The sequence below is a fragment of the Ovis canadensis genome, chromosome 2, assembly GCF_042477335.2.
Source record: "Ovis canadensis isolate MfBH-ARS-UI-01 breed Bighorn chromosome 2, ARS-UI_OviCan_v2, whole genome shotgun sequence".
Classification (NCBI taxonomy): domain Eukaryota; kingdom Metazoa; phylum Chordata; class Mammalia; order Artiodactyla; family Bovidae; genus Ovis; species Ovis canadensis.
The window spans coordinates 226212637-226236945 of NC_091246.1; the positions used below are offsets into that span (position 1 = coordinate 226212637).

At 54.1% G+C, this 24309-nt stretch overlaps 1 protein-coding gene across 1 annotated transcript; it reads left to right on the plus strand.

Annotated features, from left to right (window-relative positions):
* Positions 1-10839: 10839 nt before the first annotated feature.
* On the plus strand, positions 10840-24143 carry WNT6 (Wnt family member 6). Its single transcript, XM_069574556.1, has 4 exons — positions 10840-11282; positions 20934-21154; positions 21383-21717; positions 23310-24143. Exons 1-4 carry the CDS (start codon positions 11203-11205, stop codon positions 23769-23771), a joined length of 1098 nt encoding a protein of 365 aa, XP_069430657.1. The 5' UTR covers positions 10840-11202; the 3' UTR covers positions 23772-24143.
* Positions 24144-24309: the final 166 nt, after the last annotated feature.

Sequence of the window (24309 nt, forward strand, 5' to 3'; positions counted from 1 at the left end):
CTTTCTGCACTCTTTCTGGCACACCGTCGTTGGAAGAAATGCAGAAGACATAGGAGATGGCAGACTTGACTCCAAGGCTGGGGAAAAGGCCACCTTCCACATGGATCCTCAGGAGCCCTCCTGCCATGTTGGGGAGGGACTGAATGTTGAGCTGGACCTTTCCATTGCTGTATTCTAGGGCAGTGGCCCTACTGCCCTCTCTCAGTTTAGTCAGTTCAGTCGCTCAGTAGTGTCCAACCCCATGAACTGTCCATCACCAACTCCCAGAGTTCACTCAGACTCATCTCCATTGAGTTGGTGATGCCATCCAGCCACCTCATCCTCTGTCATCCCCTTCTCTTCCTGCCCTCAATCTTTCCCAGCATCAGGGCTTTTTCCAATGAGTCAACTCTTTCCATGAGGTGGCCAAAGTATTGGAGTTTCAGCTTCAGCATCATTCCTTCCAAAGAAATCCCAGGGCTGATCTCCTTTAGAATGGACTGGTTGGATCTCCTTGCAGTCCAGGGGACTCTCAAGAGTCTTCTCCAACACCACAGTTCAAAAGCATCAGTTCTTCGGCTCTCAACTTTCTTTATCATCCAACTCTCACATCCATCCATGACTCCTGGAAAAACCATAGCCTTGACTAGACAGACCTTTGTTGGCAAAGTAATGTCTCTGCTTTTTAATACACCTCAATGCTCCCATCAGAGTCTGGATGGACTTAATGATGCCCTAGGCATAGCCTGTGCTTCCCCAAACTTCATCATTCACAGCTTCCTTCATGGATTTTGCATGTCCACGAGTCACTCAGATTATAATTTACTTAATATGTTTCTTTAAAATGTCTCATTTTAAACTTCAAAGTCTGAGGGAATGAATCGCTTTTCCCTGGGTGATGACTCATAGATGGATCTGGTTCCCTCGGAATTGTCTTTGAGCCCTCGCTGTCTGCATTTAGTGCAAGAAGACTTGATCCCACCCAGAATTCCTCCCTTTAAAAACAAAATAAAAACCATTACTTGCTGGAAAGGGTGTGGAGAGAAGGGAACCTTCCTACACCGTTGGTGGAAATGTAAATTGGTATAGCCACTATGAAGAACAATATGGAGGTTCCTTAAAAAATTAAAAATAGAGCTACCATATGACCCTGCAATCCCACTCCTGGGCATTTATCTGGAGAAAAACATGAGCTGAAGGATACGTGCACCCCAACATTCATTGTGGGACTGTTTACAATAGCCAAGACATAGAAGCAACCGAATGAAGCAACTTAGCAGCAGCAGCAGACATCTATTGACAGAGGAATGAATAAAGAAGATGAGGTACATATCTATTAATACAGGTATTTACCTGGTGGTCCAGTGGCTAAGACTCTAAGCTCCCAATGCAGGAGGCCCAGGTTTGATCCCTGGTAAGGGAACTAGATCCCACATGCTGCAACACAACAACAAAAAAGATTCTGCATGCCTCACCTGAGACCTGGCATGGCCAAATAAATAAGGAAAGAAATAAATATATTAATACAAGGGAATGTTACTCAGCCATTTAAAATAATGAAATAATACCATTTGCAGCAACATTGATGGACCTAGAGAGTGTCACACTAAGTCAGATGGAAAGGGAGAAATATCGAATGACATCACTTATATGCGGAATCTAAAAAGAAATGATACAAATGAACTTACAAAATAGGAAACGACTCACAGACTTAGAAAATGAGCTTATGGTTGCTGGGGGAAAGGGATAGTTAGGGACTTTGGGAAGGTCATAGACACATTGCTATATCTAAAATGAATAACTAACAAGGACCTACTACATAGCACATGGAACTCTGCTCAGTGCAATGTGTCAGCCTGGACAGGAGAGGGGTTGCAGGGGAGAACGCTGCTGCTGCTGCTGCTGCTAAGTCGCGTCAGTCGTGTCCGATTCTGTGCGACCCCTGGACTGTAGCCTACCAGGCTCCTCTGTCCCTGGGATTCTGGCCCCAGGCAAGAGTACTGGAGTGGGTTGCCATTGACTTCTCCAGGGGGGAGAATGGATACATGTATATGTATAGCTGAGTCCCTTCGCTGTTCACCTGAAACTACCACAACACTGTTAATTGACTATCAGTTCAGTTCAGTTGCTCAGTTTTCTCCAGCTCTTTGTGATCTATGGACTGCAGCATGACAGGCTTCCCTGTCCTTCACCATCTTCTGGAGTTTGCTCAAACTCATGCCCATCAAGTTGGTGATGTCATCCAACCGTCTCATCCTCTGTTGCCCCCTTCTCCTCCTGCCTTCGATCTTTCCCAGTAGCAGGGTCTTTTCCAATGAGTTGGCTCTTCACATCAGGTGGTCAAAGTATGGGAGCTTCAGCTCCAATGAATATTCAAAGTTTATTCCCTTTAGGATTGACTGGCTTGATCTCCTTGCAATCCAAGGGACTCTCAGGAGTTTTTTCCAACGCTACAGTTCGGAAGCATTAAGTCTTTGGTGCTCAGCCTTCTTTATGGTCCAACTACTTGTAAGATTTAAAAATCCTCCCTTGATCCTTATTGCTGCTCTCGCTGTTTCCACTGCATAGTCTTTTAAAAAACTTATTTATTTGTTTTCGGCTGCGTTGGATCTTCATTGCTACTGGGGCTTTCTCTAGTTGCAGCAAACAGGGGCTGCTCTTCTCTGCCACGCATGGTCGTCTCATTTCTTGGCTTCTCTTGTTGCGGAGTGTGGGCTCTGGGCATATGGGCCCAGTCGCTGGGCTTGTGGGCTCAGTAGTTGTGGAACATGGGCTTAGTTGTTCCATCGCATTAGGTATCTTCCCAAACCAGGGATAGAATTTGTATCCCTTGCATTGCAAGATGGACTCTTAACCACTGGACCACCAGGGAAGTCCTGCATAGTCTTTATTGTAAAAATAACAATTTGGGTGCTCTTTTGGTCACTTGGCATTATTTTATAGGAACTGTTTCTTGTTTCAATACAGTGAATGTATTTGTCATTGTAATGCCTGCACAATATTCTACTGAATGATCAGATCATACTTGGTTTAACTAAATCCTATTACTGGCTAAGTACTGCATAAACTTCTAGATCTTCACCAACATAGAAAAACATATTTATAATTGCATTTGTATGCATAGAATAAGTTCTTTTTTTTTCCTCTTACGTAGCTTACACTGGGTATCACCTCAGAGGTAAAATCATGCAAAGCATATGATTGATCAGTTTTGTCAGCATGCCCTCTGGAAAGCATGGTCAAATTCATAGTGCCACAAGCAATATGCAAGGGTTTTCTCGGTCAGTTTTGAATTTAGAAATACCTTCTAAAATTTTGTTACTGACTTAACAAATTGATGTTCTTCTTGGTTCTAATATTTTTTAAATTTGCAGTTCTGTTATGGTGACCTTGCAGAAAGTATTCTCTTAAGGCCTAGGGACCAGTGTCCCATCTTGCCAAGAGATGGCGCTGTGACTCTGTGCTTAGGCTTCCTGAGACAGCCTAAGCAGCCTGTTAGCGGCGGGGTGTGTGTGTATGTGTGTGTACCAGGAGAGGGGATATCAAGAAATCCTCTGGTTTTCCCCACCGGAACCCCAGTTTCACACCTGAGGTCCGAAAGACCTGGTTTGGGTGAGGAGGTGACACCCGCCCCCTGCTGAATCTGCTTTGCCCCCACTAGTGGTGTATCTACCACCCTCGTTCCACTGCAGGCCAGACATAGACCTGTTGAGGCACTAGGTCCTGTCTGACTCTTTGCCACCCCATGGCCTTCAGCACGCCAGGCTTCCCTGTCCTACACCATCTCCCAGAGTTAGCTCAGACTCCTGTCCATTGAGCCGGTGATGCCATCCAACCATCTCATCCTCTGTGGCCTCCTTCTTCTGCTTTCAATCTTTCCCAGCATAAGAATCTTTCCCAGTGAGTCAGCTCTTCGCATCAGGTGGCCAAAGTATTGGAGCTTCAGCATCAGCATCAGTCCTTCCAATGAATATTCAGGGTTAATTTCCTTCAGGACTGACTGGTGTGACCTCCTTGCAATCCAAGGGACTCTCAAGAGTCTCTCCAGCACCACACTTTGAAAGCATCAATTATTGTCCAGCTCTCACATCTATACTGGAAAAACCATAACTTTGACTACATGGACCTTTTGTAGGCAAAGTGATGTCTCTGCTTTTTAATATGCTTTCTAGGAGCAAGCATCTTCTTTTTTTAGTGTCTTCTAATTTCATGGCTGAAGTCACCATCCACAGTGATTTTGGAGCCCAAGAAATAAAGTCTGTCACTGTTTCCATTTTTTCCCCATCTACTTGCCATGAAATGATGGGACTGGAGACATAGATCACACCTTCTCAAAAACTCACAAGCAAGTGGAGGACAAAATCAACTTGAAATGCTATACTTCCTATAAAACAGCTTCCAAGTGCGCTGAGGGATTGGGAATTGGAAAGATTGTCTCCAACTACGGGGTGGGATCTTGGCGGACATGGGGGCTGAGCTGGGTCAGCTGGGACAAGAGGCAGGTGAGCAGAGCATGGAGGGGAGGAGGTAGGGGCCAGGGGTGGGGGCCTGACCAAGAACAACTGTGAGTCTGGAGCTCTGGTGGAGACTAACAGGCAGATGAGGTTGGTGAGACCCCAAGAGAGCCCAATTGTAGTGTGGCCTGAATGCCACACCAAGAAGCATGGACTTGGTTTTGTAAGAGGTATGCTCATGAAAGTGTCACAGCAATAAAATGGTCGGGTTTATCCTTGTGCTCTGGCAAAATAGCCTGAGATCTAACTGATTCAGTGGTTTTCCTAAGCGTGTTCTGTGGATACATCAAGGGCCACAGCCCTCCAGGCTCCTCTGTCCCTGGGATTTCCCAAGCAAGAACACTGGAGTGGGTTGCCATTTCCTTCTTCACAGGATCTTCCTGACCCAAGGATCCAACCAGTGTCTCCTGAACTGGCAGGCAGACTCTTTATCACTGAGCCACCTCAGCTTCTGGGAAAGAGTGACGCTTTTGCCCCCTCCTGCCTTTGTGACCTGCCTCAGTCTCCTTTGCAGCCTCTTCCCCTTCATCCAGCCATGAAACACAACTTCACGAAGGCTGCTCTCACTCCGCACTCTCCTCTGGGCTCAGCTTAATTACACCCGACCTCAGGATGTCTCAGGCCTCCCCTCTGAGCTCCAGACCCATATATCCAATTGCCTCTTTGACAGCTCCTTCTGAATGTTTTCAAAGCATCTTCAATTCATGACTCAAACTCTCCCACTCAAGTTCGCCAAACGCTGGTCCTCTTCCCGGCATTCATTCTGTTGTGGGACCAGTTAAATATCTCAGAGGCACCACCCTTGCCCCCTCCCTCTTCCTCATCCCATTTCCAACCTCTCCCCAAGACCATTGACTCTACTTCCTCCACAGCAGTCAGCACTGGCAGCTTCTTTCCTCACCTCTGTGTGGTCCACGCAGGTGGAAGTTGCAGAGGCTTTCCTGGACCACTTAGGGCCACTGCGGAATCTCCTAACTGATCTTCTTACATGCACTTTTGCTCCTCTCCAACCCCCTCTTTTCAAAATGGAGAGCTGATAGTGTTACCCACTGTCCCAGTGAAATCTCCACTGCTTCCCATTGCTTAAAAACATTTTTTTATTAAGATGATACAGAAAAGAGTATAGACCCAATGTACAAATGAAACACTCTTGTAACCAGCTGCCATGAAAGGAGGCAGAACTTGGCTACCATCCCACTCCATGTGCCACCTTCCCTCACCCCCAGAGAAACCACTAACCTGACTTTTATGGTAAGCATCCACAGATGCTTCTTTGTGATCCAAGCCTGCATCCTGAAATGTTAGAGCTCCCAAAATATTTGGCTGGTTTTTAAAATTTACGTCTGTTAGTTCTCTTTTAATCTAGCAGTTCCCCCCTATCTTTTATGCTCCCTTCTTCACATGTATTTAAAAGAATTGACATTGGTTTTAAAGTAAGAAAAAACTTCCCTTCCATTCCTGTAAGGTTTTGCTTGGTCTGATCAGCCCCTGCTCCTGTCCCTCCAGCCTCTTTCCCACCAGGTTGCTTTCTACTCTCTTGTCAGTTTCAAGCCAACCTTGAGTGGATGTTCCCCACCCCCACCCTGATGCCTTCTTCATATCCTTGCAGGGCTTTTTCTCAGCTGCTCCCCTGGCCAGAAATGCTCTTCCCTCCCTTGTAGCTCCCAGTTAATTCTGACTTATTTTTGTATCTCACTTGGGGGGTTCCCCCCTCTGAGAGGCCTTCTCCACCTTCCCTGACTTGATCAACCGTCTGCCTGAGCCTCTCACAGTGGTCTCTATTCTCTGAAGCACAGGTCAGAGTTGTGATTTTTCCATTTGTTTGTGAGATGATATGATTAAAAACCGTCGGCTCCATGAAAGTGAGGATTATGTTTGCTTTTGCTCACCATTGTCTTTCCACTATTTAGCTGGGTGCCTGGCACATCGGTGGAGAAGGAAATGGCAACCCACTCTGGTATTCTTGCCTGGGAAATCCCATGGACAGAGGAGCCTGGTGGGCTACAGTCCATGGGATCATAAAGAGTTGGACATGACTGAGCAACTAAATAACAACAACAACTGGCACATAGTGTGTGATCTATAAAAAAAATTGCTGACTGTTATCCAGGGAGAGAGAGCCAGCAGACACCAACGCGGTTAGGAGGGAGTCTGGGTCTGGGTGGAGGAGATCTGATTCCCTGAGAGGTGAGGGCTGAAGCAGTGAGGATAGGCGGTGTGACCTGGGAAGGAGTGATAGTGTGAGAAGAGGATAGGGACTTGTCTCCAGAACCGCAGAGGCCATGCCAGGGATCTTCTGCCTACCCCATGGCCTCTAATGCTGGAGCCAGGCCTGGACAGGGATGTCTGGGGAGGCTCCTGGGCCCAACCACTCCTCCTTGGGGCCACTGGGGCTGAGCTAAGTGGAAACAAATGTTCCCTGGCTTCCCACCAGCCCAGTCCTGGTGGGCGAGCAGCAATCCCTCCCTCTCAGCCTCTGTTCCCCCTCCCCCTGTCCCACCCTCCCACCCCACCGAGTTCTTTCTCCCTTTGACTGATGGAGTGATGCGAAGGCTGGAGCACGGATAGGGTTGAGAGATGTGGAAGATATAAGGCAGGTGGGTTCTATGGGGAACTAGGGCCTGGGGTGGGGGTTCCCTTGGACAAAGGCCCAGAGGCAATCTCAGGGGACACTTGACCTAGACTGGCTAAAGCTGGGAACCAGGCGTTTGAGTTCCCACTCTGGGCTGGAAAGGCACATTCTCATGACTTCAGGTGGGCTGGAAAAAGTTGGACTAGCATCTGGGATTCAGAAAGGACAGCGGTTCCTCCTTTCATCTTTTTCCTTCTCTCCATCTCTCTAGAGGGCTGGCCTTTCCTCTCTCTCTCTTTTGGGACCCAGAGACCCAGGACCCTGAGGAATTCTCAAGTCCCATCACCACCCTAAAGGAATTAGAGTCAGGTCTCATTGCTGCAGAAGGAGGAAGGGAGGATGGTGGGGAGGGAGCGAGAGGGAGAGAGAGGTAATTGGGAGCGGAAGGGTCACAGGCCCAAATTCCTGGGCTCCTGCAGCTTGAGTCGTTCTGAGAAACAGAGAAACAGAGAAACAGAGAAAATGATTTAGAGACAGATACAAACAGAGACCGAATTATGGAGATGGAAAAGACGTGAAAAGACACACAGAAAGACAGTGAGAGAGAGAGAGAATCCGACAGAGGGCTCCGCTTTCCCCTGCAGCGAATCTGATGTTATCTATCCCCAGCTGCCTCTCTCCCCCTCCACAGTCCCCACTTTTGCCCCTCCTTCCTCTCCAACCCCATAGCCAGACAACCTTGTTTCTCCTTCCCCGCCTCTCTTTTGGACAGGCCTAGACCTAAGGTGGAGGGATGGGGGAAGAGGTGGAAGGGGCCTGGAGGACAGAGAGAAAGAGAGCAGAGTGGCACTCCATCCATGCTACAGAGGTGGTGTGTGTGTGCACGTGTGTGTGCGTGATCTCCAGGAAAGCCAGCATGTGTCTCAGTCTGAGCCAGCCCACCTGTGTGGCCAGCCCTACCTGTGGATGAACGTTACCAGCATCGTCTAGGAGAGGGGAGGCCTCCTGTGGTTTCTGCAGGGCTGTCTGGAAACCTATGCCCAGCTGTGGGTGTGTGTGAGCGCGCATGCACGTGTATGCGTCTTGATCTGTCTTTGTGTGCCTCTGTTTCCACCTCCTAGTTTCCCAGCCCTTCTCCGTGGAGGGTCTTCCAAGGTGATAGTGATGGCTTGAAGCCTCAGGAACATCTGAACTCATCTCTGTGAAGGTTTGAGGGCTTCGGGAGTGAAGTCATGGCTCTCAATCTGCCCAGATGCCAGCCAACTCCTAGATGGGGGTGCAGAGAAGGCAGAAAGCAGTGACCAGAGGCAAGGTTGCCCTTGGAACAGAGGCCTTGAGAATTGAGGCTTCAGGAGACCTGCCCATCACCGACTGCAGCCCACCCCTCCCTGCCCCAGTGCTTCCATAGGCACTAGTGGGCCAGCTGTTTCTGGAATGGGATTCTGGGGTGCTTGAGTCGGGGGAAGGATGAGGACTTGGGAAATCCAGGGGTGGCCAAATATTCTACAAGGTCTGGCCAGAGAGAGTACTGCAGGAGGGTGGGGCGTTCTGTGTGTGTTTGTAGGAAAGGTGGGGGGTGGGGGCAGAAAGGCCGCCTGCGGGGGAGAAGGCTTCTTGGCAAACGCCCCAGTTTCCTGAGCTGATCCCTGCTCCCTGCCACTGCTCCCAATTCTGTTGTTTCAATAACATCATTTTTATCCACCCCACAGAGAGACCGTGTCTTAGGAGGGGGGAGGTGAGGGGCAGGGCTAGGGCATGAGGGGGTGGTAGTGGAGAGAGGCTGAGGTCTGGAGGGAGCAGGGACCAGATTTGGGGCGCTCCCTCCTCAGGCAGAAGCAGGGCGGTCCCAGAGCCCTGGTCCCCTGATGACAAAGACAAATACATTAAAATTCTTGCCTCGGAGAAGAATGCAGGATCAGGAGAGCATTTCATAATCTGTAATAACAGTAGCAGGGTGGGGGTGGGGGGGGGCAGAGGGTTCGGAACCCAGGCAATAGTTCCCAGGGGATTGGTCATTGGCCACCTGCAGCCTCTAGGGACCTCCCCCCACCCCCAGCCAGAGCCCTCCAGCCGCCTGTTCAGCACCATCTGGCCTGAGTGTGGGCCCAACCTCGGCTGCATTGTTGAGTGTGCAGGGTCCGGAGTTGGCACTGCCCTACAGAAACGGCAACTGGGTCCAAAATTAAGAGGTGCAGAGGCTGTGCCTGGCATCTGGTTGCTATTAAAGGCTAAAATGGGAGGGGCTGCACTTGGGCCACGCCCCCTACCTCTCTCAGCCACTAGCCCCCGTCTCTAGAGCACTCCAGTACCCTCACCAGAACTCTCAGTCCCCAGGACAAGGGGTTAGGCTGATTGAACCTGGACACCGCGGCCCTAGGGTGGGGGTCCCAGCAAACCCAGGGGCTTCCCTGTGTGCCTAGGCCAACGTTTCTCCATTTCTTTTCTCTTCTCCACTTGCTCATCCTTCCTTTCTCAGATCTGCCTCCTCCCCTGGGACCTGCATCTGTGGTTTTTTCTTACACCCCCAGTCCATCCTGATCCACTTTTCCCTACACTCAGAATCGTGGCTTCTCTCTGCTCACCAGGATGTTTCTCTCTCTTATCTCTCTTGGCAGTGGCCCTACTCCCTAAGTTCAGGTGCTCCCCACTGCTCCCCCACACAGACACACTCCAGAAGACCGGGAGCTTCCTCTAGAGCCTGAAGTTTCTGCCACGTGGGCTTGAGGTCCTCCATCGTTCTCTCCAGCCAGGAGCACCCGTACAGCTTGATGGCTGCTCTGGATAGAGGTGGAAGGGAGACTGGCCCTTGCCATGGAATGTCCTGCACCACCTGTCCCTCTGCACCCCCGGGGCACACAGGGTGGGAGCGGGGAGCAGGGACTACAGCTCCCTGCCAGCGCTCTTGGCTTGATGAATGGAGCTGTCCTTCCTCCCCACGGGGGCCTTTGATCTCCCCTCGTGGGGAGGGGGCCAGGGGCATCAAAGACATTTTTGTGGCATTAGAGAATCAGATAAAATGCCATCTCACCTGAAGCTGCCCTCCCACCCGTTCCAGCCCCGGCCAAGTTGGGGGAGCAGCGATGAGGCAGGGACCCTCGGACCCACGAGGCCCGGCTGCAGCGAGTCCTGACCCTTCTGTCTGCAACCTCCACTCTGTCGTTCGCTTGCACGTGCGAGCGCTTGATCGCAGGCCATAAAGAGGTTCCTCTCTCTTGCTGTCTAATCTGCCCTCCCGCACCTCCTCCTCTGAGTGCCGGTCTGACGAGGCGGGGGCTGGGGAGCAGAGTGGAGGCCCATCGCTTCCTCCAGTGCTCAAGAAAAGGCTGAAAAAGGGGGCTTGCGGCGCGGAGGCGGGGTCCGGTCAGAGGTGACCCCCTCCGGAGTCTGCCCATCCGGCCATCGAGTTCGACACCCCTCCCCGGAGCACCCAGCGCCGGGGGCCGACTGCGTCTCCCGGCCCCCGCTCCAGCATCCCACTCCGCACCGCCCCCCAACCCAAACTCCCTCATTCCTGGGAAGTTTTCTCTCTTTACAGTCAACAAACCTGTCAAACGTCTCCCTTCCAGCCCGTCCCCCATTCCTTCGCTCCTCTTCCTTCCCCCCGCTTACCCTTCTCCACCCTGCTTCCCCGCCCCTCCTTGCCCCCGACTCCGAGCGGCGGCGGGGGGCTCCCAGGCCTTGAGAGAGGCGAGGTGAGGGGGCGAGCCAGGCGGATCCCCCAGCCACGAGCGTGTTCGGGCCCCGCCCTCCGCCGAGCTCCGCGCCCGCCGCCCCGGGGCGCTCGGCTCCCTCCCGAGAGTCCCGCCGCCTGACTGTCGCAACTGCCACCCCCACGGCCCCCCTGCCCCCCGCCCCCGCCCCGGCCCCGCTCCCCTCCCACCCCGCCCCCGGCTCTGATTTCTTCTCCCGAGCGAGCTCGGCAGGAGACACAGGCTCTGGCTGCCCCGTCCGCTCTCCGCCTCCGCCGCGCCCTCCTCGCCCAGGATGGGCCCCCCCGCCACCGCCGCCGCCGCCGCCGCCGGAGCCATCGCCTCCCGGCCGCCGCCGCGCTCGCCCTGAAGCCCGGGCCCCCGCGCGTAGCGGCTGGCCCCTCAGCCTCGCGCCCTGCCCGCACCCGCCTGCCCTAAAGCTGTCACGATGCAGCCGCCCGCGCCCTCCCGCCTGCGGCTGCTCCTGCTGCTGCTCCTGTGTCCGGCGCACGTCGGCGGACTGTGGTGGTGAGTGCTGCGTCTGGCTGCTCCCGCGGGGCCCCTGGAGCTCGGACGTGGGGACCTCGGGGCCGAAGGTGGGGCTCCGGATCGCGCTCCCGCCGCCTCCCAGCTCTACCTGTGCGCGGAGCCCAGCCCCTAGGCAGCTGGAGACGCGAGGGGGAGGTGCGTGCCGCTCCTGCCGACCTCCTCTAGGGGCATTTCTGTACTGCCACTTAGACGTGCCCACACACCCCCCTCCCCCGTCCCGCTCCCTACATTCTACTGTATTTCCTCCTTCTGTGTCCCACCCCCACCGCAGGTTACGTGCTCAACCCAGGTCACCGAAGAATCAGCTTATAGGTAGGAAAGAGATACCGGGAGATGGGGGCAAGATCTGTAGTCTGAGATACGAATGAATAAAAGAGTGTGTGTTGAGACGGCTTTGGATTTAGGGGAGAGAGGCTGAATTTGGGGGAAAGAGAAGAACAAGGTGGGAAACCACTGGCAAGGGAGAGTCAAGTAGCTGCTTCTTCCCGCCCCCACTTTGCCCACAAACCCATCAGCTGCTCTCTGGGCTCCTTCAGAATGGGTGGTAGAGGCGGGAAAGGGAGCGTAAAGGGGAAAACTGAGTCAGAACCTTCGCTTTCTCTACTTTCTCCTCCCCGAGCAAAGAGGAGGAAAGGCAGGAAAGGGACCCAAGCTCCTGGCCCTTCCAGATGTAGAGGTCATGGATGAAAAAATGTGCTGCTGGGAATCGTGGAGGGTCCTGGTGGAAGGGAGCAAGGCCTGGCCAGCCAAGGGATGGGGTCGAGTTCCCAGACTGCCCTAGCTAGAGCAGACACATAGGCAGCTGAGGTTGCGAGAACTTGGAGTCTTGCGGGATGCATAGAGGCTGGGGAGGTGGGTGCCCGGCCGGGACCGCTCAGCGATCCGGATCCCGTAGACCTTTTTTTTCCCCTTCTCAGTCTTGGGAGCAGCGAGGACCCGCCCGGAATAGCTGTGTTTAGAGAGGAGGGACTTCAAGGATACCGCTGGTACATTAGCCAATCCTAACAAGTCAAAACCTTGTCTATTTGCATACAGCCATGCCATTGGCTGGATTCTCTACCCTCCACTCCTCTCCCACCCGCGGATTTGGAAGAAGGGGTGGGGCAGGCAGTTCCCTCTTTTCTAGGAAGATAGCTGGATGCCCACACAGGGAGCTGCTGGCCACGATCCCACTTCCATGATGTAGGAGAGAAGTCCCTTAGGGTGTCAGTGAGGGGGCCAAGCCAGAGCGACCTAAGTCCCGGCCAGGGAACATGCGTCCTTGGATCCTGACTTAGAATAATGCAGTAGCAGCTTTGAAATAAAGAGAACTGCGATCTAATCTCCCCCCACTGTCAAGCCTATGACCTTGGGCAAGTCACTTCTCCCTGCTCCCCGATGTCTCAACTGTAAGATAGGGAGTCAGTCCTCCTACCTGGAAGGCTTGATAGAAGGATTGGCTGGGATGACCTACAACACAATCTGACGTTGGGAGGTGCTCCTAAATGTAAGTCCTCTCCTCCACACCCCAGGTTCTGGCCAGAATCTCCAAGGGTGAAAGGGGGATCAATTTAAATTAAAATCTAGGGTCTCTAGCAAAATTTTGCAAAGGGATCTCTATCTCTTATTCCCCATACACACCTGTCCTAACTTTGCCCTTTCTCAAAGTATGGAGACAGGTTTCTCCCTGAGGGCTGTTGCCTTCCTTCCCCACCCCACTCCACCCCCTACTATTTGTCCCAATTTTAACATCCTTCCACTTAAAAATACCACTTCCTCCATGACGCTGCCTCTCTGTCTTCCCTCCCTTGCCTTCTCTATGCTCTCGCTGCACTCCATGCATTCGACACTGTACCAGTTAGGCATTTCACTGACTGCCCTCTCCTCTTGGGTCCCCTTTCCCCGCTCCTCCCAGGAGCCTTTGCCTTTAGGGACCTGGAGATTAAAGGTGCTGGGGACAGCTGTATGGAGTTCTGCTGGGGTTTGTGTTCATGGTGGCTCCTTCGTTTGGGAGGGGCTGCTGGGTGGGAGCCACGCCAGAGGAAGAGAGACCTCATCCCTTGGAGATTGACCCTGAAGCTGAAAAGGAGGGAGTGGGGGAGGAGGGGAGGAGGGCAGGTGTGGAAGAACACAGAGGCCTTCATGGCCACAGCTGCAGGGCAAGCCGGGTGAAGAGTGAGGAGTTGGAGTGATAAGGTGTCTGGCAGCTGGCTCACTCAGATACTTTGGAGAGGCTGTCCCCACCCCTGAGGCTTCACCTGAAGCAAGAGCTTCTTCAGGCAAGAAACATCCAGGCTGCTCCCTGATGTCTAGAACTGGTTGGCTGGTTCTTTTCTTCCTGCTTCTCAGAGAACACTGACCAGGCCGGAGCTCCAGCGGTGAACGGGAAAGCGGCTGGCCTCACAGCAGCCCGTTGCAGCCCGTTGCAGCCCGTTGCAGCCCATGCTGTCATTCTAGCAGCAGCCAGGCTGGGAAGGCACAGTTCCCCAGGAGCTCTGAGTGACCGGACTGTCCTGGTTAGGAAAGGAGGGCCCTGGAGGGGCTTGGCCCAGGCCTCAGGCTCACGCACCTGGCTCTGGGTCCCCCAGAAGTTTCCCCTTCCAATTTCTTCCCTCTTGCCTGCTTCTTTCCCTCCGGCCCCCTTCTCCAGTGCTTTCTAAACTCTGTCTCTGACCTCTGTCTGTCTCTTTCTCATCTGTAACCATATCTTTGTGAATCACAGAATCCCAGATTCCAGGACATTGGCCAGGCTCTCTTGAGGTCATCTTGTCCAGCTTACTGCCTCCAGGCTATCCAGATTATGCTCTGGCCCTGACAGATTCTGTCCTGGTCATCAGCTCCCAGCCCTCCCATCCTGCTCTCTGCCCCTTCTCATCCTCCCCCAGGAAGTTCTTCTCAATATCTGGCCCATCTTTATTTATACCTTCAATCAGTGGATGTAGAAAATAGCTCACTCTCACAGAATAGCCAAATCAATCTCCCTTCTTCTCCTTTCCTCTTTCCATTTGATATTTTCTGTGAAAGAAACTAACCCTTCCGTTGTTCCACTAGGAAAAGCACCACTTGGTCTCACTCCCTTCCCCCATCTCATCTTTCCTATGGAAACAGGAGCCAGGGACTGGTCAGCTCTGGCCTCTCAGGGAGGCAGGGAAAGGACCCAGGCCTCTTCCTGACACCCAGGCTTTCCAGTTGTGACTTCCACCACCCCCTTCCCATCCTCTCTTTCGCTAGGGCCCCTGACCCTTCATGGTCAGTCTTGTTGCTGGCTCCCACAAGCTTAAGATAGGGTGCCTGGTGGGGGTAGGGTGGTCATCCAGGCCTCCCCTCCCAGCCCTCCCCAGCCCTCGCCTTGGCAGCTTCCCCTGGAGGGAGACAATGGGGCTGTGAGCAGAAAAGGGCAGGGGCAAAAGGAGGCTGGCTTGGTCCAGGCCAGAGCATGCCCTGAGCCCACCAGAGTCCTGGCACCGTGACATTTCCCGGGGGGTGCAGTCCCTTCCTGCCCCGTTCTCATCGGAAGCCAGGAGTTGGGTGGGAGCAGGAGTTGGTGGGGGAAGTCAGAGGGAGGCTTGATCATCAGGGCCCAGCCAGGGGGATTCCAGAATGTGTACTTCAATGAAGAAATGCAGCGGTGGAGGGGATGAGGCGGCGGGATGGGGGGAGGTTGGGGGGTGCGGGCAGCTGGGCTGCAGTCAGGCTGGCGGTAGGGCACCCAGCCAGCCAGAGCAGGAGGTGCTCAGAGGAACACAGAAGCCTGTCCCCTGGGAGTGGGGAGAGCGCCCTCTAGCCTGCACCCTCCTTCCTGCCAGGGGCAGGGTGGGGCGAGGCCCTGGGTGCTTCCCCTGGACTGCCTGAGCAGGAGCACAGGGAGGGAAAGGTCGCTGGACAAGTGCCTCACCCACTTTCCACCTGGTCTCTTTGGCTGTTTCCTCCAGCTTGAAGCCCTCGGCTTGATCCAGAAATTAGATCTAGAAAGGACCTTACAGATCATCTGGCCCAATCTTCTCACTCTCAGTGAGAGAAGTCTAGCAAAGTTCAGGGACAGGAGGTGACTTGCCCAAGGCCACCCAGAATGCAAGTAGCTGAGGGCTGGGGACCAGCAGTCCACCTCCTGCTAAGTACTGTGTCCTGGTGTGCAGTAGGGGTAGGGGTGAGGAAAGGGGTACAGGCCCCTGCACAGGCTCCTTCTGCTCCCTGTCCTCCCCTTCTCACAGTGCTTCCCCACCTCTGTATGGGAGAGCAGATGGCACAGGACAGGCTCTCTGCAGGATATCCAGTGGATGGTCATTGTGTCCAGGCCTCTGACCAGCAGCAAGCCATCTTGTGTGGGGAAATCATTCAGGGCAGGGAAAGCCCCTGCAAGGGGAAAGGTGTGAGGCGGTGGGAAGGGCAGCACCTAGGACTGGGCAGAAAGAACCCAGTTGGGCCAGGGTTGGGGAGCCAGGGAATGGGGTGGCTGGTGGGCAGCGGGGAGGTAGGGGTTAATGGAGCTGGGGCATTACTGACTTTGATGTGGTGGTTGGGGTGGGGGTAGGGACTGGGGGAGGGGGAACAGTAATTACTGAGTTAGACAGAGCAGGACAGGACAGGCGGGCCGGGCACAGGCCCGGGCCCAGCCTCCTCGGCAGCCCAGCTGTCAGGCAACATTTTTCTACCCCTTCTCCACCACCCACCTCCCCCACCCCTGTGCAGCCCCCACCCACAGCCCCAGGGCTCAGGGCTCCCTCTGCTGGCTCTTGGGAGCTGAGGGTCAGACTAAGGAGTACCCAGAATGAGTGTGGGGAACTAGTGGGGATCTGGCTGTGAGACCCTTTAGAGGAGCAGGCCTCAGAACCTCTTGGTCTCAAGAATCCACCCAGGAGCACTGGCTGGAGAAGGGGGGGAGGTGGGGGGATCTTGGAGGGTGCTCCTGGTCCATGGTTTAGACTGGCAGGGGAGGAGGAGATACTGGGATCCAGGCTAAGGAGAATTGGAGCAAAGCATGTTCTCAGGAATTCACACACGCTGCCTGATTGCCGAGCACTGTGCAGGCCCAGGAGATGATTAAGAGTGTGAATGGGAAGTCACCCATGGGAAGACACCTGTGGAAGGCCACTCTCTGGACAGGCTCTTTTCATCATGTAGCCTGAGAAGTAGGCAGGTATTATTATTTATTTCCACTTTACAGTTGAGGACACTGAGTTCAGAAGGTTAAGTTTCCTCATCCATTCAACAAAGGCTTGCAACAAAGGCCAACCTTCCCGGCTAGGGGCTTGCTAACATCGTGGAACCAGCAAAGGGCAGAGCCCAGATCCACACCGAAGTCCGATGGATTCTCAAGGCCCTGAGTTGTGTTCTGCTAATGACATTATACTTCTCCCTGAGATCTTTGTCTGGAATGAGTTTATATCTAATTGCAAAGATAAGACAAGAAGATGTGACTAAACAATTATGCCACCGGCCAGGATGACAAACAACAGCCACCCCCCAACCATGAGTGACACCAGGAGTGAGGCAGGTGGGGGAGGTCAGTGAGGTCTGGGGCCCACCAGAGGCTCCTTAGAGCAGGTGGGATCTGAGGCAAGTTTGGAGAGATGCTGTGTGAGATTTGGATGACTTAGAAGTGAGGAGGGGGCGGGGTTGTCTCTGAGTCTGGAAACTTAGCGGTATGATCTGGAATGGATGCAGAGTCAGCCAACCCTGATCAGACTAAGGACCATGTGGAGGACAGTATGCAAGAGCCCCTGAGGTATCAGAAGCCCTCAGGGTGGGAGAGCTGTTCCCTCCAGTCCCTTTGGTTTTTAAAATATTCGCCTAAATTTCTTGCAATGGGGATCCCCCCATTGAGTGGCCAGGGTCAGTCCTCTATCTTGCTTGCCTGTACAATAAGGGTGAAATGGGTGGAAGTGGACTAGAAAATTTTCCACCCTCTGAATCCAGGCATGGAAAGGTAAGTTAGGCCAGAAACCCAGGCCTCCAAGGCTTAGATTCACAGATGCTGCCAATAGGAACTGGCTGCCCCCGGATGCCACCCCATTTGGCTACCTATTCCACCAACTGAGGTCCCTGGGAAGGAGATCTTGGCACAGGAGGCCAAGCCAGCTAGAATGGCCAAACCCAGGCTTGTTCCTTCTTGTCTATGTACTGATTTCTTTTAGGGGTAGCTTTGTTTTTTCTATGCCCAGGAGTGGCTATTTGTTTAGGATCTCAGATCCTACATATTATATATTTTTTACCACTACTGTGCTCCAACCACCAGCCCCAGCCCAACACGCAGATGCTTCCAGACAGGCACCTCTTCCCTAGGCTGATCTCAGGCCAATGCGAACTCAGAGGCCCCCAAAGCAGAGTTCAGTCCCTAAGCAAGCAGAAGGGAAGGAAAGAAGGCAAAGGAAGAGGGGCGTTGGGGGAGATATTTTGTGATTCAGTTAAAGATGGTGTTAAAGTTAGAGAGGCTATTCGAGTCTGTCTTGCCAACTCCTTATCTTCCTGATGCCCAGAGAGGGAACTGACTTGCTCAGCATAGCTCAGCTCACCCAGAGTGGACAGGCCTGGTGTTTTGCCCAACGCTTCCCTGCCAGTCCCCTTGTGGAGTTTCCTTTCCTGTGACTTGAAGATGGGAGTGAGGACAGGAGGGCAGGGAGCAAGCTGGTCCCTTGGGATTCTAGCTGCTACTATTGCCCATCCCTCCTCCTGACCGGCTTGTAAACAAGTCTAGTTCCCAGGCAGCCAGCCAGCCTGAGGAGCCAGACCCAGACCAGAAACTGACTCCAGGGCAGCCCCTCAACCCTGTGGAGGGCCAGCCCCACCTCCTGGGGGGCTCTGCCTGTTGTGCTCCTCCTGATTCCTCTCCTATCTCAAGCTTCTGGGAAAAAGACAAGGTCAAGAGGTTCTTTCCCTTTCTCGCCTGCACACCCCACCCTCTCCTACTTCCCCAGAGCAGGAGGAGGGAGAGAAACGGGATGGGACAGAGTAACCTTGGGAAGATAAGGCCAGTCAGCCTTGGGAAAGTAGGGAGTTAGCAGAGGGCAGGATTGGGGAGGGGAGACTGGGGAACTTGGCAGCTTGGGGGTGGAGGGGGGAAGACGAGTTTGCAGAGTCCCAGGCTCCCAGGTTGAGTTCTCAAGATGCAGGTGGCAGAAGAGGAGCTGGATGCCTGTGTGGAGGTCTGTTTCCCTGCCTCTAAATCCAGCTGGGGAGAAAATGTTTCTGGAAGCTAATTAGGAGTCATGAAGCCACATGTGGACAGGGTTCAAGTGAGGACCTTCTCCTTAGATGGCTCCTTCATTCACTCAAAAACATGTATAAGATGGTATTCATTGGAGAAGCATAGTAATCGTTCACAATATGCAAATTTTCATAATAAAAATTGGAGGGGAAATACAAATTAAGCAGCTAAAACTCTGCCATGGGAAACGAAAATAGTCCTAACTCTCAAGGTGCTCCATAGTCTTATTTACCAACCTTGTACAACCATACTGGAAGTTGCCCCCAATTATTTTTGTAATGAAATGAGATAAGTAGAAGGGGGATGAATGGATTGATAGAAATAAAGATAGATAGATAGAGACTGATCAACTTGTACAGCCAGGGGTTTTCCTACCCTTGGCCCACTTGCCCCTGCCCCATCTATTACTCCTCTAGAGATGCGAAAGGGTTGGGGCTGGACCTTCCCAGGTACAGTGGGAATGCAGCGATGGCAAGTCCTAAGCATGGAGGCAGGCAGGTTTGGATTATGAGAGTCTCTCCACTGAGGAGAGAACTTTGGTTCCTGGACTACTGGGGTAGGGGTGATGACACTGACTGGACAGGGTGGTGATGGGGGTGGGGTGGAGTGTGGTAGGACACTTTACAGGATTGAGGACTGAGCTCAAGGATTGAGTTTACACATCTTCCTGCAATCATGTCTTCAAGCATCTCACTCCTTAGTGAGAGAAGTTCTACCTTAAGACCTAAATTCCTCCTGCTGCTATTTAAGCCCATTACATCTCATTGTTGTGGGCCCAGAACATGCCTGGGCAGCCCGTACTTGCGGAGCAAATGGGGGCAGTGGAGTGGATGTGCACTAAAGCTAAGCTGAAAAGTAGGCCACCTTGACCTTTGGCACATATCTACCAACATTTTCCTCTACATTTTCTTTCTCGTGACATCTCTTCTCCCCACCCAAAATCTTATTCCACCCTCTGCTAAAGGCTTTTGAGTGGTTTCAAATTACCCTCAGCCTAAATGCTCTACCTACTTATTCCTACCAGACAGAGATCTCAGCTAAGTGCTCAAATAAGAGCATTCCAATTAAAGTAGTCCCCTCCAGGTGTGAATACCCAGCCAAGTGAATCTTCAGGAGTCTGATGTACAGCAACTAAAAGGAACTGCTAGCCTTGGATGAAACAAAGGCTGAGAATGGAGGGATTTCTGAAAGTGTGTGGAACTCCCAGTAAGGTCTTTACCCACCAAGCCAAGGAGTATCCCCTCCCCAATCAGTTATGTTATCTGCCCTGCGACCCCCACCCCATGCACTGGTCTTGGCTTGCTGCCATCTTGCTCTGGAAAAGTCACAGACCCTAGAGCAGGAGAAGGATCAGTGTCATCTACTTTACAACATGGCTTCAGGGACTCAGTCCCCAGTGCTTTCCTCCTGCTCAGGGAAACAGGGAGATATCGGGGGTGGGGTGGGGGTGGAACCTGACAGGAGAAATCTGGGCTAGAGAGGGGGTGTGACTTTCCTCAAAGGCACCCTTCCCTGACCGCTCTAACATACCGTGGCTTGCTGTATTGCTGGGATTGCCCTACCTTTCTCGCACTGGGGCTAATCAGCTAACACAAGACCAGCTTGTGGTCCACTAAGACCAGATCCTTTTCTGACACTGTCTACTCTTCTTTATATTTCTTTATGATATGTACCTTCTTTTGTTTGACAGCTTACTTTCTTTTTCCTAATTGCATTTATTTGTTATTTTTATTTTTGGCTGTGCTGGGTCTTCATTACTCTGTGAGGGCTTTCTCTAGTTGCAGAAAGTGGGGGCTATTCTCTAGATGCAGCATGCCCAGCTTCTCATCGCAGTGGCTTCTCTTGTTGCAGAGCAGAGGTTCTAGGGTGTGAGAGCTTCAGTAGTTGCAGCACATGGGCTCAGTAATTGTTGCACACTGGCTTAGGTGCTTGGAGGCACGTGGGATCTTCCAGAACCAGAGATTGAACTAGTGTCCTCTGCATTGCAAGGCTAATTCTTAACCACTGGACCACCAGGGAAGCCCCATGATGGCTTGCTTGATCTCCCTTCCGTTAACGTCCTCTTCCTTTCCCTTTTGGGTTAGGCCTGGTGAATTTTAACCTTGGTCTACCTGGTGCCAGATGCCTTCACCTTGAGTCAAAATCCTGTAAGGATTTATTAATGAAGGTGTACACAGAAGGATAATACTAACTCTTTGCTCTATAACAATTTCAGTCTAGAATCTAGCTCAGAGGGGACAGACAGACAGACAGACACACACACACACACGCACACACGCACGGAATAGTAAGAGAACCAGGTGGAACAATCTTTGTCTCAATTGAGGGTGCTGGTGGAGCAAGAGGCATGTCACAGCTCCCGGCTGTGAGCTGGGCGGGGCTGGTCTCCCGCCCCTCCCCCAAGCTTTTCCAGTTACAACCATGGTCTGCTGTTCTTTACTTCCCAGGGCCGTGGGCAGCCCTTTGGTCATGGACCCTACCAGCATCTGCAGGAAGGCCCGGCGGCTCGCAGGGCGGCAGGCTGAGTTGTGCCAGGCCGAGCCAGAAGTGGTGGCAGAGCTAGCGCGGGGCGCCCGGCTGGGGGTTCGGGAATGCCAGTTCCAGTTCCGCTTCCGACGCTGGAACTGCTCCAGCCATAGCAAGGCCTTCGGGCGCATCCTGCAACAGGGTCAGTGTGGGGAGGACCCCAGGAGGGGGCTGTTGTCTCGCCGTTGAGGGAGTCAGAGGAGAGGGTGGGGGTGGGGGGAGGTCCACGAAGCCCCACTTCCCCCACGGGTCAAAGGACACGGCCCCGATCACGTCTCCCAGCCCCACGCCACGCTGCCTCGCGCCCACCGCAGCGCCCCAGAACCCAGCCCGGATCTTGCTGTCTGACCGCCCCTCCCCACCTCCGCAGACATCCGGGAGACGGCCTTCGTGTTCGCTATAACGGCGGCGGGCGCCAGCCATGCGGTCACACAGGCCTGCTCCATGGGCGAGCTGCTGCAGTGCGGCTGCCAGGCGCCCCGAGGCCGGGCCCCACCCCGGCCCCCCGGCCTGCCAGGCACCCCAGGGCCCCCCGGCCCCGCGGGGTCCCCCGACGGCAGCGCCGCCTGGGAGTGGGGGGGCTGCGGCGACGACGTGGACTTCGGGGACGAGAAGTCGAGGCTCTTCATGGACGCGCAGCACAAACGGGGACGTGGAGACATCCGTATGTTGGTGCAACTTCATAACAACGAGGCGGGCCGGCTGGTGAGTGGAACAGGCACGTATAAGGGCGTGTGTGTGTGTGGAAATGTGGGCGTGTGGGTGAGTTTGAAAGGATGAGGAGACTGTGGTATATAAGGAGGAGTGAGTTTGTGGAAGGGGTGAGTGGGGTACACGGTGTAGGAGTTTGTTAATGTGTGGGAGGCCACTTGGGAAGATTGGCTGGGGGTGTGGTTGGGCCAGTGGGAGGCAAGGTGGCTGACCTAGAAGAGGGCGTCACTTGGGGGGCCTGGGAGGGCTAAGGGCTGATGGCCCAGTGGGCAGGGTAGGGAGGGGACACCCAGGGAAGAGGACCCAAGGCCTTTAGGGACCTCAGGTAGGGAGAACATACTTCTAAGACAGGACAAGTAGGGCAAAGCTTGAGTGGCTAGGGGCTGCCAGGGCAGGGGCTGAGGAGGGAGACCAAGGCAAAGGATGACAGAAAGGACAGAAGCCCGGTAAAGGTATGGGGTCTGGAGGTTGGGGAGCTGGGAGAAATGAGGGAGGCTCCAGGGACAATGGTCTTGGAAAGGAGTGAAGGACGAGGAGTGGATCCTGATGGTAGGAGGGGTCAGGCAGAGGCCAGGAAAACTGTGACAGTCTAGGCACTTGTCAACTGGCTGCCTGGCAACCCCAGACCAGTCCCTGCCCAGTGCCCTGGCAGCCTCTCCCCTCCCCTCTATGATGAGGGCCTCAGGAGCTCCTGTTTAGGGACAAGAAGCAGTATGAGTCAGATGTTCCTGGGGGGTGTGGAGGGGAAAGAGAAGGGGCCTAGGAGGGGGCCCATAGACTTTAAGACTGTAGATAAGTTTGGCCCCTGGACTCTGAGCTTCCGGAAATGATCTTCCTGGGGCATCTGACCCCATAAATCTCTAGCAGGCTTGTGAGTTTTCCATTCCAGCTTCAGACATAAATGGTAAATAAAGGGCAGGACTTCTGGGTTTCAGTTGTCAGTAGGGCATTCATAGGGGCCCTCCTGCACCCTATGCCTCAGTTCTAGCTTGTGCCAGGGAACCCCCACATCCTATGTCTTGTAGGGTTCTGGCCTGAGGCTTTGGGCAGGGGAGGGAAGAGGGGACTCGGAGAGGAATGTCCAGACAGGCCCACATACCTGTCGGAAAGGGTTGGGGAGGGGTGGCGGAGACAGAGCCCAGGCAGCCTGCTCTGCCTGGGGCCCTGAGAGCAGGAATGAGAAGGCTGGCTGGCAAGAGGAATCCGTGCGACAGCTGCCACCTTTACCCCCTCCCTCCAGGGAGAATCTCACCCTTGCTGTCCATTCCGCTTTCTCCCCCATTCCTTGGCTTTGGATCCTGGAATCTCTACACTGCATACTGTCCCCCACTCCCCACTGCTCCCACTTCTCCACCATTCTTCCTCCTCCTCCTCTCCCGGGTGTCGGGCCCGTGATTTCGTCCTTCCCATTTTGCGCGCTCTCGCTTTTTTATGTTTGTTTGTTTGTTTGTTTGTTTTTTTGATCTGCTCTTTGCTGTCTTCCATTCACCACTCTCCCCTATTTTATTTTCTGTCGGTCCTCTGGGCCTTTCTGCGTCCCACCTCCCGGATCTGTTCCCATCCGCCTGCTCTTATGCTCCCCGCAGGCCGTGCGGAGCCACACGCGGACCGAATGCAAGTGCCACGGCCTGTCCGGCTCGTGCGCGCTGCGCACCTGCTGGCAGAAGCTGCCCCCGTTCCGCGAGGTGGGCGCGCGGCTGCTCGAGCGGTTCCACGGCGCCTCGCGTGTCATGGGCACCAACGATGGCAAGGCTCTGCTGCCCGCCGTCCGCACGCTCAAGCCGCCGGGCCGCGCTGACCTGCTCTATGCCGCCGACTCGCCCGACTTCTGCGCCCCCAACCGGCGCACGGGTTCGCCGGGCACCCGCGGCCGCGCCTGCAACAGCAGCGCCCCGGACCTCAGCGGCTGCGACCTGCTGTGCTGCGGCCGCGGGCACCGCCAGGAGAGCGTGCTTCTCGAGGAGAACTGCCTGTGCCGCTTCCACTGGTGCTGCGTGGTGCAGTGCCACCGCTGCCGCGTGCGCAAGGAGCTCAGCCTTTGCCTTTGACCCGCCGCGGCACCCGGAACTGCGCGCGGAGCCGCCTCTCGGCACCTGCGGGACCTCTGGGCGCCAGCAGAGGGCGCTGCCTCGGCCCGGCTTCCCCCTGAGAAAGTCCATCTTCCAGGCCTCGGGGAAACTGCGAGGCGGTGGGGCTTGAGACTGACTTATGCCGGTTCATCAAGGCCCAGGGCACTGAAGGAGCCACCCGACAGGGGCTCCCGGGGACTTCATGAGGAGACCATATAGAGCCTCTCTCTCCTCGGCCCCCAGATGGAAACCAAAGAGCCAGTTTCTAGGCCTCTGGATGTGGGGCTCCTCAGAACTACTGGCCATGGGGTGGGTGGGTGAGTTTTGTATCAATAAAGATATTTAAACCAATAGGGTATATCAATAAAGATATTTAAACCTAGGGCCAGAGTTTGGGAGGGGGGCGCTGCCGTGGGGAGAGGCTCTGAAAGGAGTAAAGGGAGATGGTTTTGATAGAACGGCCCTCTCAGGGGTCATCACCTGGGTCCCCATCTGTCTTCCAGAACTGGGCTCTCCT

Coding starts and splice junctions, on each gene's coding strand:
- WNT6 (XM_069574556.1), top strand. CDS start 11,203: ATGCAGCCGCCCGCGCCCTCCCGCCTGCGGCTGCTCCTGCTGCTGCTC. Junction 11,283..20,933: donor CACGTCGGCGGACTGTGGTG/GTGAGTGCTGCG, acceptor TTTACTTCCCAG/GGCCGTGGGCAGCCCTTTGG. Junction 21,155..21,382: donor CGGGCGCATCCTGCAACAGG/GTCAGTGTGGGG, acceptor CCACCTCCGCAG/ACATCCGGGAGACGGCCTTC.